Genomic DNA, 16,279 nt, shown 5'->3' with positions numbered 1-16,279 from the left:
CGCACTGTATTATAAGGCGCATGGTCAGCTTTTGAAAAAAACAAAGGCTTTAGGTGCGCCTTATAGTGCGGAAAATATTCCTTAGTTTCTATATATATCATGTCACATGGGGTCCCCGACTACAAATAGTTGCCCACCCCTGGAGTAGAAGATGGAATGAGTTCTAGTATGGATGCAAATGATCAAGTCATAGGGGCCCCGAATCTCATTTTGCTTAAGGCCCCGTGAAGGTGCGGGACTGTTGGAATTATATACATATATTTATCCTACAGTTGACATTAATACGTTATAAGTGTTCTCGGCCCTTTTTGAAGAGTTTTCAGCCCGTAAGCTGTTCTTCAAGGTTGTTTTTTGTACTGTCTGTCCCTTTATCTCACATACCCGTGAGTGCAAGTTGCCCCGGAATAATCCGTGTAATAATTTTCCTTTTACGCATGCAATAACTCAAGTTGTTTTTCACCGAAAGCCTTGACAGAAGAAAGGAGGCGTCCAAACAGAAACCAGCTGCGATCATCGGGCGGAAAGCAAGGCGTGCGAAAGAAGATTAACACTGCGTAGCAACAGTTAGAAGGCGGTCTCAACCAGTTAGATCAGGGGTGTCAAACAGGCAGGCCCGCGGGCCGGATTAGGCCCGGTAAGGGATTGAATCTGGCCCGCAAAACGCTGAGGGAAGCACAAGAGAAAAACGAACTGCAGGTTGAAATATGTACACTTGATGTTGCAGAAGCCAGGTATTTCTTCGTATTTCTCTCACTCTCTTGCTTTTCTCTCTCGCTCGCTCTCTCCCTCGCTCTCACTGTCTCTCTCGCTTTTCTCTCTTTCTTTCTTTTGCTTCTCTCTCTCTCTTTCTCTCCTGCTTTTCGCTTTCTCTCTCTCTCTCGCTTGCTTTCCGCTTTCTCACTCTCTTGCTTTCAGTCCCTTTCTCTCTCTCTTTCACTATCACTTTTCTCTCTGTCTTTTGCTCTAGCTTCTCTCTCTCTCTCTCTCCCTCCCTCGCTTTTTGCTCCTTTTTGCTTTTTTATATCTTTCAGTATTCGCTCTCTCACTTTTCGCTCTCTCTTGCGTTTCACTCTCTCTCTTGCTCTTGCTTTTTTCTCTCTTTCTCTCACTTTTGCTCTCTCTTGCGTTTCGCTCTCTCTCTTGCTCTTGCTTTTTTCTCTTTCTCTCACTTTTGCTCTCTCTTTCTCTCGCTTTTCGCTCTCTCTTTCTCTCACTTTCCCCTCTCGCTTTCTCCTTCACCCTTCCCTCCCCCCTCTCTCTTGCTCTCTCCCCTTCTCTCTCTCTCTTTATTCTACTAGTCCGGCCCCCGAGAGAATGATTGTTCTATCGTGTGGCCCCCGAGTTCAAATGAGTTTGACACCCCTGAGTTAGATAGAACCCCCCCCTTTAGAGAAGTTGAGACTTATGTACGATAGGGCGAACTTTAATAAAAAGAGGAAAGAGATCGAAGATTTCTTCAGAACAGGGATTGTTCTGCTTCTAGTATATAGTATAGAGCAGGGGTGTCAAAGTCATTTTAACTCGGGGGCCACACGAAAGAACAAAAATTCTGTTGGGGGCCGGACTAGTAGATTAAAGAGAAGGGAAGAGAAAAGAAAGAAAGAGAAAAAGAAAGAGGAAAAGAAAAAGATAGAGAAAGAGAGGAAGAAAGAAGAGAAAAAAAGAAGAGAAAGAAAGAAGAGAACGAAAAAGGAGAAAGAAAGAAGATAGAGAAGATAAAGAAAAGAAAAAAAGAGAAAGAAAAGAAAAAAGAGAAAGAAAGAAGTGAAAGAAGAGAAAGAAAAGAAAAAACAAAGAGAAAGAAAGAAGAGAAAGAAAGAAGAGAAAGAAGAGAAAGAGAGAAAGAAAGAAAGAAAGAAGAGAAAGAAAGAGAAAGAAGAGAAAGAAAGAAGAGAAAGAAGAGAAAGAGAGAAAGAAAGAAGAGAAAGAAAGAGAAAGAAGAGAAAGAAGAGAAAGAAAGAAGAGAAAGAGAGAAAGAAAGAAGAGAAAGAAGAGAAAGAAAGAGAAAGAAGAGAAAGAAGAGAAAGAAAGAAGAGAAAGAAAGAAAGAAGAGAAAGAAAGAAAGAAGAGAAAGAAAGAAAAGAAAGAAAGAAAAGAAAGAAAGAAAGAAGAGAAAGAAAAAGGAGAAAGAAAGAAGATAAAGAAGATAAAGAAAAGAAAAAAGAGAAAGAAAAGAAAGAAGAGAAAGAAAGAAGCGAAAGAAGAGAAAGAAAAGAAAAAACAAAGAGAAAGAAAGAAGAGAAAGAAAGAAGAGAAAGAAAGAAGAGAGAGAAGAGAAAGAGAGAAAGAAAGAAGAGAAAGAAAGAGAAAGAAGAGAAAGAAGAGAAAGAAAAGAAGAGAAAGAAAGAAAAGAATGAAAGAAGAGAAAGAAAGAAAAGAAAGAAAGAAGAGAAAGAAAAAGAAGAAAGAAAGAAGGTAGAGAAGATAAACAAAAGAAAAAAGAGAAAGAAAAGAAAGAAGAGAAAGAAAGAAGCGAAAGAAGAGAAAGAAAAGAAAAAGAAAAAGAAGAGAAAGAAAGAAGAGAAAGAAGAGAAAGAGCGAAAGAAAGAAGAGAAAGAAAGAGAAAGAAAAGAAGAGAAAGAAAAGAGGAGAAAGAAAGAAAAGAAAGAAAAGAAAGAAAAGAAAGAAAAGAAAGAAAAGAAAGAAAAGAAAGAAAAGAAAGAAAAGAAAGAAAAGAAAGAAAAGAAAGAAGAGAAAGAAAGAAGAGAAAGAAAGAAGAGAAAGGAAGAGAGAGAGAAATAAATACAAGTACAGTGCCTTTGTGAGAGGCACCTGGCTTTGGCAACATCATGTTGACATATGAAACCTGCAGCTTGTTTTTCTCTTGCGCTTCTCTGAATGTTGTCTCGCGGGCCGGATTCAATCCCTTAGCGGGCCTGATCTGGCCCGCGGGCCGCCTGTTTGACACCAGTGGTATAGAGTATAAAAACCATCGAATTTAGGGTTTAAAAAGGGTCACTTCTGGTTTCGAAATGTTACAAGAACATTTTTTTTAAGAAACAGCAGGACTGACCTTCCACCGCCAGCGTGTAAGTATGCACGGTCTTCCCTTGCGAATTCTCGGCCAGACACTGATACTCGCCGGCGTCGCTCTCGGAGACGTTGGCGAAACGCAGACGCCGATCGAACATTTCTTTGGCCGTCCGCGATTCCGACAGCTCGCCGTCCTTCCTCGCCCACGATACCTTGGGAGTCGGACTGAGGAAGACGGTGAAGGGGGAGGAACGAGTAAAAAGACGGAGGTTTAGAGAGTCAAGAGTCGGGTCTCCGATACTTACTAGCCTTGGACGATGCACTCCAGCTCGATGGTTTGTCCTCTGAGGGCGTGGTAGGTGCTGTGACTGCCTGTAGGTCTCATCATGTGGGGCCTTCGGTTGCGCAGCACCGAGTTAGCTGAAGTGGGATCAAATGTATTTTGTCAGAGATAATGTAGTCAACATTGGTCACTGGGACACCCTGAACTGGTTGCCAGCCAATCGCAGGGCACACAGGGACAGACAACTCATTCGCTCATTCACACCTAGGGACAATTTGGACCGGCCAATTCACCTGAAATGCATGTTTTTGGAACGTGGGAGGAAACCGGAGTGCCCGGAGGAAACCCACGCAAGCACGGGGAGAACATACAAACTCCGCACAGGAAGTCTGGAGCTGGATTTGAACCCACGACAGGTTCCCATGACATGAACTGTGCCGCACAAGCGCTAAACACTGCGCCGCCGTGCTGCCCCGGTTCCAATCAATGTTCCCTGTCATTTTCCTTCCGGGTCTGAGCGTTCACACAAAGTCGGTGAGCAACGCTTGAAACAACAGTGAGCAACCATAATCCCAATTGTGGCAACTAAATTATTATCAAAAATGGAAATTATTGGAATGCAACACAAACTTTTTTTTTTTTTTTTCGTGTTTTTTTCTACTTTTTTTTAAATTCCTTTAAAAAAAAAATCTCCTTGTGTTTATTTTTTCCGAGGTGTTACTTTTTTCTTTTTGTTCTCTATTTTCTTTTTTCCTACATTTCTTTCTTTTCTTTTTTTCTGGCTTTTTTTCTAAATTTTTCCTTCTTTTTTTCTCTATCTTATGTTTCTTTTTTTCCCAGCTTTTCACTCCTTTTTCATTTTGGTATTTTTTTCTTTTTTGTTCTATTCCCCCCTTCCTTTAAGTCATTTTGTGCCTCATTTTACATCATATTTGGTCATGTTGGGATTAAAGAAGCAAAAACAACCCGAAGAGCCATTTAGGACCTGAAAGAGTTCCTTTTAGCGAGCCGAGCCGAAGAAGCCGGTTCTCGACCAACTCTACTAACTTTACTCAACTTTGTTCTACTTCGACATTGACTTCAAAATACCGCATTTAGGACACGACGTCAGGGGAATCCCGTGTATTTTTACCTTCATGCACTGTAACTTTGACTTAAGTCGCTTCTTAATTTGTAATTTTGAACCCTCGTTTTTGTGCGCTGGCTAGATTTTCTTGTGCGCAGAGAATGTGCGAGCAGCGCGCAGCTTAGAGGGAACACTGGTTACAATGAACTGTCAACTTTGCTGAACTGTTTGATTTTTTGAAACCTAGCGTTCTGCCAGACTGAAAATCAAGCCTCAGGCAAGAGTCTGGACTCTGCGTTCCATCTAACTATCTACCCTCAGTTCCACTACTACTCCAGTTCTGTCTCTCACAATTTAATTTCTCAATCCATCCAATTTTGTCACTCCTAACATACTCCTTAAACACTTCATCGCAAAAACATTTAGGCTGTATAAGTTGGTGAAATAGGGGTTTAAGCGGGATCAGGTTTATCGAACTTTGTTCTGGTCAAACTTCAGACTAATCTTAACACCCAATCCTAAAAACCGATGTGTCGCTCTGAAAGGCGAATACAACCTCAATAGAATAAAACAAACCCGTCTCCTCAGATGAGCCTGCTTGACTTCCTCACAAGGAGACCACAGGAAGTTCAGGTTCGCAGCAAACCATAACAAACATGGGGCCCACCAGGGATGCGTGCTAAGCCCCCTCCTTTTTACCCTCCTGACCCACAAGTGGACCTCAACATCCAGCTCCAACCTCTTCATTAAGTTTGCGAATGACACAGCCAGCAAGAGTGATGAAGCGCCGGAGTCCATTGCCAAGAGAAGATCATTGGTTACCTTAATCAGGGCTGTCTCAGTAGAGTGGTTAGCCCTGAATCATGATTGGATAAATTCAAAAAGATTGTTCTCGGATATAAAATCATTCAGCTGCTGTGCCGCAACTTTTTCAAGTACTTTAGAAAGAAACGGTAGGTTTGACACAGGTCTATAATTACATAAGCTTTCTGGATCAAGGTTAGGTCGTTTCAGTGTAGGTTTAATAACAGCGGACTTAAAAGCCACTGGAACTACACCTGAGGAGAGTGATATGTTTATAATATTTAGAAGTGAAGGTCCAAGGAGCCCAAAATGACCTTTAATCAGCGAACCCGGACTTGACTCTGGCTGGAGTGACAAGACAACTTACAGGAGTGAAACGAGCAGGCTGGTACCAGTGGTTTGGAGACAGCAATCTCCACTTGAATGTGGAGAGGACCATGGAGATTGTTATCGGCTTCAGGAGGGTTCATACAGAGCATGCCCCACTCAAGATCAACGGTGCAGCAGTGTGGAGGGTGAGCAGTACCTAGTACCTGTGGGTGCATATCAGCGAGGCCCTGTCCTGGAACCATAACATGGCATCCCTGGCCGAAAAAAGCGCACCGACACCTGTACTTTCTCTGGAAACTCAGAAGCATCATGCTCTCATTCAACAGGAAGCGCCATCCAGAGAATCCTGACCATCACCGCTTGGTCTTGCGTCTACATAGTGTTCGGCCCAAAGACTCTGCAGCGTGAGAACAGGGGAAAAGGTACCCCGCAAGACCACTAGGATTACAGGTAACCAAACCCACCCATCTCACAGCCTCTTTAACATACTGCCAGGTCAGGACTGTAGTCTCCCAGAGCCAGAACCAGCAGGCTATGGGACAGAGCTGTCCGGACTCTGAACTCTACCGTGCTTCTGCCAAATCGATGCGAAACTTCTCTGTTCAGATTCTGGTCATACTTTGTATATTTCCTTTTCTAAAGAGTCTATTGATCCCAAACCTTACTCCACTAACAGAAAATGGAATCTTGAAACTCACAGGGGTTGACGGTGAGGGTGACGGGTTCCTTAGCGAGGATGGTTCTGGTAGCCAGATACTGGACGTTGCAGGTGTAGTCGTCCCTGCTGTCACTGGTTTTCAGGTGGGCGAAGTAAAGGTTGCCGTCCTTGCCCACCACCACTCGCTCGCTCAGTTGGATGTGACGCAGCTCTGACGCAAAGAATCACAGTGTTAACTGACCTGAGGAACTTGAGGAACGAAGAAAGTCTTGGACACCCGAATCATCTGAATTTGGTGTTGTTGATGAGATTGGTGTTCTTGGTTCTTACGTTGTCATACAAGCATACGCAATGAAAGAGTCCATCTATTCTTTTTGCCTGCTCCTTGTGCTCCTGTTTTTTATTTTAATGTTCGAAATAAAGTTTTCATTCATTCATTCATTCATTCATTCATTGTCTCAAGACTTTCAGTGTGTGATGCATATGTTTATACATTTACTCCTTTAGAAATATGACTAAAGCAGGGGTGTCAAACTCATTTTAACTCGGGGGCCACAAGATAGAACAAACATTCTGTCGAGGGCCGGACGAGTATATTAGGGAGAAAGAAGAGAGAGAGAATATTAGAGAGAAAGAGGATAGAGAGAGAAAGAGAGAGAAAGAGAGAGAGAGAGAGAGAAAAGATAAAAAGTTGTGAGAGAGGGGGAAAAGAAAGGGAGAGGAAGAAAGAAATCCAAAGAGAAATAGAAATACAGAAGGAGAGAAAAGAGAACAGAGAGAAAAGGAAAAAAGGAAGTTAGAGCAAAAGACACAGAGAGAGAAAGAGACAAAGAGCAACAAAGGAAAAGAAAAAGAGAGACACAGAGAGTGAAAGAGACAGAGACAGAGTGGGAGAAAAGGGGTGGAAAAGAAAGAGAGAGAGAGAGAGAGAGAAAAACAAAAGATAAAAAGTTTTGAGAGAGGGGGAAAAGAAAGGGAGAGGAAGAAAGAAATCCAAAGAAATAGAAAGACAGAAGGAGAGAAAAGAGAAAAGAAAGCGCGAAGGGTAGGTAGAAAGAAAGAGAAAAGAGAGGAAAGGAAAAAAGAAAGTTAGAGCAAAAGAAGTTACAAAGACACAGAGAAAGAGACAAAGAGCAACAAAGGAAGAGAAAAAGAGAGACACAGAGGGAAAAAGACAGAGACAGAGTGGGAGAAAAGGGGCGGAAAAGAAAGAGAGAGAGAGAGAGAGAAAGAGAAACAAAAGATAAAAAGTTGTGAGAGAGGGGGAAAAGAAAGGGAGAGGAAGAAAGAAATCCAAAGAGAAATAGAAAGACAGAAGGAGAGAAAAGAGAACAGAGAGAAAAGGAAAAAAAGGAAGTTAGAGCAAAAGACACAGAGAGAGAAAGAGACAAAGAGCAACAAAGGAAGAGAAAAAGAGAAACGCAGAGAGTGAAAGAGACAGAGACAGAGTGGGAGAAAAGGGGTGGAAAAGAAAGAGAGAGAGAGAGAACGAGTGAGAGAGAGAGGGAGAGAGAGAGAGAGATAGAGAGAGAGAAAAGATAAAAAGTTGTGAGAGAGGGGGAAAAGAAAGGGAGAGGAAGAAAGAAATCCAAAGAGAAATAGAAAGACAGAAGGAGAGAAAAGAGAACAGAGAAAAAAGGAAAAAAGGAAGTTAGAGCAAAAGACACAGAGAGAGAAAGTGACAAAGAGCAACAAAGGAAGAGAAAAAGAAAGACACAGAGAGTGAAAGAGACAGAGTGGGAGAAAAGGGGTGGAAAAGAAAGAGAGAGAGAGAGAGAGAGAGAAAGAGAGAGAGAGAGAGAGAGGGAGAAATAAACACAAGTACAGTGTCTTTGTGAGAGGCACCTGGCTTTGGCAACATCAAATGGACCTATTTCAACCTGCAGCTTGTTTTTCTCTTGCGCTTCTCTGAGTGTTGTCTCGCGGGCCGGATTCAATCCCTTAGCGGGCCTGATGTGGCCCGCGGGCCGCCTCTTTGACACCTGTGGACTAAAGGCCTCTTCTCGGTTTTAAAAACCCGATTAGACCTTAGCTGCGTGATGCATATAGGTTGTATAAGTTGGTGAAATAGGGTTTTAAGCGGGATCGGGTTTATCGGACTTTCTTCTTGTCAAACTTGGGACTAATCCTAATACCCGATCCTAAAAACCGAACACAACCTTAATAGAAAAAAAAAAAAATCGTCTTCCTAGATTAGCGTGCTCGACTTTGTAAAGTGGGCTTAAACTACCGTAAATTCCGGACTATAGAGCGCACCTGATTATAAGCCGCACCCACCACTTTTTAGGTGATTTGCCACTTTTGCACTTAGACAAGCCGCACCCATGTATTAGCCGCGTGCGCCCGCATTAAAGCTTGCGTCACAATCACAAGTTTAACCCAGACCAGGCTGTAAGTTCCACGAGTGTAACTTTTTTGGGTTCGAACAAATTTATTGACACTAAATACAGCAAACAAAAAAGGTGAGGTTTGAACAACCCTTCTCGACAATCTTAACAGCAATCAAGCATATTCACAATTTCGTTATGTCTGGCAATATGACGTTTTAACATTTCTTTCTACATAGATAGTACACAATCCTAGAACCACAGTCGGCATCATGAATGGAAAATGATACCCGTAATTAACGTAGGATGCAGACGTGTAAAGTCCGGGTCCCGTTGAAAGTAATTCAAGGAGACAAAATGTATATTTCCAAAGTTAAGGGTGGGAAAAATATATTTCCACTCTTGTCCGCAGCTCTACCGGTAACGCAGCTTCACCCCACTTCCCATCAGCCCGCTTGTGCTCCGCCCCTTCTTTTTGATTCGTCTGTAGAACACATAACAGAATAAATCTCTAAAATAAATACATGACAAAAATATACAGTTGCAAATACATATGATACACGGTTGCACATATTTACGAAGAAAGACGGTACACCGAGAGAGTTTTCAAAGCTTTCATAATAATAATATAACTTTCATCCCAAACCGTGCCTGTGAAAGGTACCAACACGCTAGTAGGATCACGCTCGCAATGTATCAAACGTGCCTGTCAACAAAAAAGCATCCCGTAATTGTGAAATTTACGGTAGATCGTCCTCAACTTCCTCTTCATAACTATAGCCATCAAGGGCGCCTTCCTCATTATCGGAACGTCGTGAGAGAGGTGGAAAAGAAAGGGAGAGGATGAAAGAAATTTAAAAGAGTCCGCAGCTCTACCGGCAACGCAGCTTTACCCCACTTCCCATCAGCCCGCGTGTGCTCCGACCCTTCTTTTTGATTCGTCCTTAACTTTATAGACAATGTATGCTTAAACTTAGAGGTTGCAGTCCTTCTTGGCGCACATATTCTACTGGTTTTAATCTTACCTTTTATACTCCAGCGCCGCTGGTGGCCGTTAGAAACATTACATAAATTGGCCGCTTCACTGAATAAGCCGCAGGGCTGACCATTTGGGAAAAAAGTAGCGGCTTATAGTCCGGAATTTACGGTAGTTCCACAAAAGTGTGTATATTTAAACCAGATTGTATCACGTTTCTGTTTCAAATATTGGTACCGCCCAAAGGGGCGTTTCTTTCTTTCTATGTTCTGCCTAAATAAATGTGGTTTGGAGGGGGAAGGGCCCCCCAGAGTTAGGAGCGCGACCAAGGAGATGGACGTAAGTTTACTCCTCTCCTGGCCCCTCCCCCTGTAAAAAAAGTCAAAATGCCTGGTGTATCTTTTTAGCAATCAGTTAACTTTAAAATAGCTCTCCCACATGTAAGAGATCGATTGATCCCACAATTTGCTGACTGTTTGGCACGCCCATGGGAGGAGCCGAGACACCATCTTGCGGGGAGACGTGAGCCAATAAGAAAACGCTAAAGAAGGTGAAGGCTTCCCGCACAGACTCCAACGTCACTTGAGTGCACTCGGTTCTTCTGCAGGGTTGGGTAGAGTTACTTTAACTGGATTACTTTCAATGACTTTTGGATTACTCCAATACCAAATATGCTAATAAAAGACAAAATAAACTAAATAGGAATCAAATGACGAAATTTTGTGCAGGCTGGGGGAGTAACGGAATACATGGAACGGCAAAAATGATCTCATCTCATCAGCCGTACCGCTTATCCTCATTAGGGTCGCGGGGGGACTGGAGCCCATCCCAGCCATCTCCGGGCAGTGTGCAGGGGACACCCTGAACAGGGCACACAGGGACAGACAACTCATTCGCTCATTCACACCTAGGGACAATTTGGACCGGCCAATTCACCTGAAATGCATGTTTTTGGAATGTGGGAGGGAACCGGAGTGCCCGGAGGAAACCCACGCAAGCACGGGGAGAACATACAAACTCCGCACAGGAAGTCTGGAGCTGCATTTGAACCCACGACAGGTTCCCATGACATGAACTGTGCCGCACAAGCGCTAACCACTGCGCCGCCGTGCTGCCCCGGCAAAAATGATGTTGGAATTATTTTCATTTTGTTTCTGTGGCATTTGATGTTCGTTTTGCCGGAGATCAAAGAGATCAAAGCCAGGAGAGAAAGCTTACCACCTGTTGTGAGTCATCATATTGAGTTTCTTTTGTCTTTTATTAGCATATTTGGTATTGGAGTCATCCAAAAGTCATTGAAAGTAATCCAGTTAAAGTAACCCTACCCAACCCTGGTCACATTTGATGTTCGTTTTGCCGGAGATCAAAGAGATCAAAGCCAGGAGAGAAAGCTTACCACTTGTTGTGAGTCATCATTTGATTCATATTTAGTTTATTTTGTCTTTTATTAGCATATTTGGTATCGGAGTCATCCAAAAGTCATTGAAAGTAATCCAGTTAAAGTAACCCTACCCAACCCTGGTCACATTTGATGTTCGTTTTGCCGGAGATCAAAGAGATCAAAGCCAGGAGAGAAAGCTTACCACCTGTTGTGAGTCATCATATTTAGTTTCTTTTGTCTTTTATTAGCATATTTGGTATCGGAGTCATCCAAAAGTCATTGAAAGTAATCCAGTTAAAGTAACCCTACCCAACCCTGGTCACATTTGATGTTCGTTTTGCCGGAGATCAAAGAGATCAAAGCCAGGAGAGAAAGCTTACCACCTGTTGTGAGTCATCATATTTAGTTTATTTTGTCTTTTATTAGCATATTTGGTATCGGAGTCATCCAAAAGTCATTGAAAGTAATCCAGTTAAAGTAATTTTGTAATATAACTGGTTCTGTAATAATTGTCATTTTGGAATTTTTTGGTCGTATTTTTTCCGGAAAAGACTTTTGAACTTTTCTTATTAGCTTGACTTCGACTTTTTTGATCGAAAATCGTGGAACTGGAAGGCTACGTCGATCTACTCACTCCAATCCATCCAGTGAATGATTGGCTCCATGGAGCTCTCCGGGGGGTTGCATTTGAGGACGATGCTGCTTCCCTCTTCCGACTTCACGTGGACTTTTTTCTCTTTCTGCTGGGAAGGCGGGGCTAAAAGAAAGGCGAGGAACGAGAAAATATATCAAAAGAGAGAGGAGAGAGCTTCACCGTGTTTGAATATGTACGCAAAGAGTTGCACCTGTTTTATGGCGATATCAAAACCCTGATGCCTCTTTAATTCAATGCCATTGGCGGGTATACTCCTCTCTGTCACCTGTTGTCAGTCCGTCTGCAAACCTACCGTATTTTCCGCACTATAAGGCGCACCCAAAAGCCTTTATTTTTTTCAAACGCTGACCATGCGCCTTATAATACAGTGCGCCTTATTTATGGATCAACATTAAGTTTTCCAACTAACTTGCAGCCGCCGACTCGATTTTCCCCCGAACGCCAAGTAGTCCGCGGTGTATGCTGGGATTTATTTACCGGCGTTTCATTGGCTAACCAATGTGTCAATCATCAGTTGAATCGATCACTATTGGCTAAAGTTATTCGGAGGTCAAGGGGCGGATCCTTTTTATCATTTACAGGCTGGCATTGGCTTAAACGGCAACACGAAGCCTGCAATTGGCCGAAAAAGATGTGTCAATCATCGGTTGAATCGATCACTATTGGCTAAAGTTAATCGGAGGTCAAGGGGTGGATCCTTTTTATCATTTACAGGCTGCCATTGGCTTAGACGGCGAAACAAAGCCTGCAATTGGCCGAAAAAGATGAATGCGTATAGCATGTGGCTGACGGCATAGAGAAAGCATTTTTTTCTATTCTGTATTTGCAAATATTCTCTCACGGATATAAGAGGACATTGCATGCACATTATTATGAACACAACGACTTCGGTGAGCTACTCCGGGTTTTATATTGTCCCTGTATCTTGTTTCAGACTGAACTCGATGTTTCTGTGATAAGCGGTGCAGATGTTGGATGCAATGGAGTGTCTATTTTTTAAATTGAACTCAATTCCAAGTGTTTATTGTCATATGCACAGTAAAGTTGCGAGCGAAAAAGAAAATAGATACTAAGGAATGGTTATCATTTCTTGAATCCCAAGACTTTAACCTTCCGAATGATGGAATGATGCATTTGAGTGACATCGTATGGACACCGCATCCGCACGTGTTCTCGACACGTATTTGCTTCTTTGCAAGCTTTGGAAATGTTAAGGGGGTAATAAGTTGGACTGAACCATCTGACTGTTTTCTCGAAGTTCCCTTTGTAGCGCCTTATAATCCGGTGCGTCTTATGTATGTCAAATATAGGACCAAAAACTAGTTTTTCGGGGTGCGCCCTATAACCCGGTGCGCCTTATAGTGCGGAAAATACGGTAAGTTTACTCTAGGCAAGCTTTTCCGACCCTGACTCACTCCTGTTTTTGCTCCCGTCTGTTCCCCTGCTCCGACCCGTTTTTTGATCCTGACCTCGTCTGCTCTCCTCTCCTGGCTTTCGACTTGTTGCTGATCCCGACCAGCTCTCCCATACCTGTCAACCTGTACGGTTTTGTCGTACAAAGTACGTTTAATATTCATTTTAAGACGTGGACGAAAAAACGCAAATTTGTCAATTATGGGCATCGACTATCACGATGTATACCGGACAATCAAGTCAAACGAGTTCGCCGCGGTAGCCTCTATCTCGGTATCGTTTTTTTTTCCGTTGCAAACGAAGCGAGCGGTTTGATGTAGTGAAAGGAAGTCTGTCTCTTTTTAGAGAACCATTTTTTTTAGGCTCAACTCATTAAAAAGAGCCAGCTCTCCAACGGCTCACTTGCTTTGATGCATTATAATACGAATGATTATGTTGTATAAAGAATAAAACTGACAGAAACGTAACGCAAGTGGGTCCTGTCTCCGTTCCGGTCCTGACATAACCGCGTCAAAAATAAAGCTTAAACAAACTGAACCGGCGATGAATGAGTTTGTAGGGTGATGCACTGGGTATTGGGACGCATCCCGCATCCCGTTCCAGCTACAGACAGGAACCCAAAGAAGGACTTAGGCCCCTGGCATTATTGTAGTAGCAATGCAAGCTACAGCCAGAATTACAGCTCATTTCTCTACGCCCCCTGGTGGACAGCTTCGTAAATGCACACCAGTCATCCACAAGCGTGCATCCGAACAACAAAATGTCTGTACCTTTTAGGAAAAAGACCTACGGAGACCTCTCGCTACTTCGCACTTGATTTTTCCTTTATTGTCATTGATATCAACCTAGCGTGTATTGTGTTCTGTGTTGGGTGGGTGTGACTGTGTGTACGCGACTGTGATAGGCCGATCTATGCTGTCAGTCAAAGAGAGGGAGGGCACTGCTGGCAGCATAGCGACCGCTAACTCATAGCGGCTCGTTACATTGAAAATAAATTAATCGATTGAATCGGACTTTGAGGAAAGTCAGAAGAGTGCAAAGAAATTTCGATCACCGGCGAGTGCTCCGTGGATTGTTATCAGGTTCCAGAAGCAACTGGCGTGATCTCCTAAGCTACTGCTGTGGATCCTCTATCTTGCCAACGCCTTGTCCATGAGCCATGAAATGGATGACCTGGAGCTAGAACTTGTGGGAAATAGCTACATTTCGGATGGTTTTATTTGAATCATCTGGCTCAATTTGAGGACACCCGATGCTAGCACGCAGCTAGCTCGTCGCTCTCTAAAATGCTTTCTTACGCTGAAAGGAGAAGCCCTCCATTTTTGTTTTACTTTTTTTTTTACGTTTGATATTGCCATGCTTTAATCTATAAAAATACCTCAAAACAGCGCCCTCTTTTGGGGAGCTTTGTTAGGGTTGCTGTCTGCTGGATGTTTGGCATAGCGTGCTGCTTGCAAATATTGCCACGCCTTTATTGAATAGTGCTGGTAAAAGTCGTCTCGGATTGGCTGGCGCTGTTAAAACCCGAACTGTGACAATCCTGATTGGCCGAGCAATCCATCACTCACAAACGTTGAAATCTAAATCTTTGAAAAAAACTGCAGTGTCTTGCGTCGACACAATCGCACTACATCATATCGTAATCTCTCTTCTCATCTCATCGCATTAGCCGTACCGCTTATCCTCATTAGGGTCGCGGGGGGGCGGGAGCCCATCCCAGCCATCTCTGGGCAGTGGGCAGGGGACACCCTGAACTGGTTGCCAGCCAATCGCAGGGCACACAGGGACAGACAACTCATTCGCTCATTCACACCTAGGGACAATTTGGACCGGCTAATTCACCTGAAATGTATGTTTTTGGAACGTGGGAGGAAACCGGAGTGCCCGGAGGTAACCCACGGGGAGAACATACAAACTCCGCACAGGAAGTCTGGAGCTGGATTTGAACCCACGACATGAACTGTGCCGCACAAGCGCTAACCACTGCGCCGCCGTGCTGCCCTCATATTGTAATATCAATCAGATTTCGGTGAGCAGTGCAGCCCTATTTATTTCCTTAGCTATTTTTTGTCATGGTTGACATGGCGCCCAATTGGCCACGCCCATGTGTGTCACGGTTGCCATGGTGCCCAATTGGCCCCGCCCGTGTGGTGCCAGCTGCGGCTCGTTGACAGATTTACTTTCTGTTTCTTCCTTTGTCAGCACGTCAAACGAACTTCTGCCCCACAAGACGTGGGTTCTGACTTGGTCCCGTTTTCCTGTGGTATCCGGTATTGTATCGTTCCCGTTTATTGTTGTCCTGTTTAATTTCGGGTTCCAGTTGAGTTTCTGGCTGTTTTTGTCCTGTTTATTATTTTCTCCAGTTTTCGTTCCTGTCTAGTTTTTCCTGTAAATTCTCGATATCCGGATTCGTTATCTATCTAGACATCTATCTATCTATGTCGGTGCCCTGCAACAACCCCTACGGGAACCGTTTGCATGACATCATCTGGAGAGCGTTCCTAGGGAAATGGTTGTCAGGGAAACTGTGAGTCAAGGTGAGATCCAGTTGCCACACAAACAAGCTCATTTGCATTAGCGTGTTTGCTAGCCCGTTATTGTTAATAACGTTGCCCAGCATGAGTTTTCTTCCGCTAGCAAACGCCCTTTTGGTGATTTTGTCCCTGCACATCAGTGCTGTTTTAGTCCAAAAGGTCTAGGTCATTTGTTTTGTTCTATATTTGAACAAACCTTACATTTTTAACAAATTCATGAACCACCAATAGTGTGTTGATAGATGTCTAGATAGATAGATAGATGTCTAGATAGATGTCTAGACAGATAGATGGATAGATAGTTGTCTAGATGTCTAGATCGATGGATGTCTAGATAGATAGATAGATGGATGTCTAGTTAGATAGTTGTCTAGATGTCTAGATAGATAGTTGTCTAGATGTCTAGATAGATAGATGTATAGATAGATAGATGGATGGACGTCTAGATGTCTAGATAGATGTCTAGATAGATAAATGTCTAGATGGGTGTCTAGATAGATGGATGTCTAGATGTCTAGATAGATAGTTGTCTAGATGTCTAGATAGATGTCTAGATAGATAAATGTCCAGATGGGTGTCTAGATAGATAGATAGATAGGTGTCTAGATGTCTAGATAGATGGATGTCTAGATGTCTAGATAGATAGTTGTCTAGATGTCTAGATGGATAGATGTCTAGATGTCTAGATGGATGGATGTCTAGATGTCTAGATGGGTGTCTAGATAGATAAATGTCTAGATGGGTGTCTAGATAGATAGATAGATAGATAGATAGATAGATAGATAGATAGATAGATAGATAGATAGATAGATAGATAGATAGATGTCTAGATGTCTAGATATCTAGATAGATGGATGTCTAGATAGATAGATAGATAGA

The 16,279-nt window shown here is 43.0% G+C and overlaps 1 protein-coding gene across 1 annotated transcript in view; it reads right to left on the bottom strand.

The window, feature by feature from the left end:
- l1cama (L1 cell adhesion molecule, paralog a) overlaps positions 1-16,279 on the bottom strand; it is a 146,282-nt gene that overhangs the window by 27,526 nt on the left and 102,477 nt on the right. Inside the window, exons 7-10 of the mRNA XM_088329754.1 lie at positions 11,433-11,555; positions 6,155-6,325; positions 3,279-3,393; positions 3,014-3,198 (exon numbers count right to left, since the gene is read on the bottom strand). Of these exons, the coding sequence (XP_088185880.1) occupies positions 3,014-3,198; positions 3,279-3,393; positions 6,155-6,325; positions 11,433-11,555 (594 nt within the window). The remainder of the gene's footprint in view (positions 1-3,013; positions 3,199-3,278; positions 3,394-6,154; positions 6,326-11,432; positions 11,556-16,279) is intronic.

This window comes from Urocampus carinirostris, chromosome 3 (assembly GCF_059441175.1).
Source record: "Urocampus carinirostris isolate Australia breed hairy pipefish chromosome 3, RoL_Ucar_1.0, whole genome shotgun sequence".
NCBI classification, from domain to species: Eukaryota; Metazoa; Chordata; class Actinopteri; order Syngnathiformes; family Syngnathidae; genus Urocampus; species Urocampus carinirostris.
The sequence above is the reverse complement of the archived record's forward strand: the minus strand, read 5'-3'. Positions and strand labels throughout refer to the sequence as shown.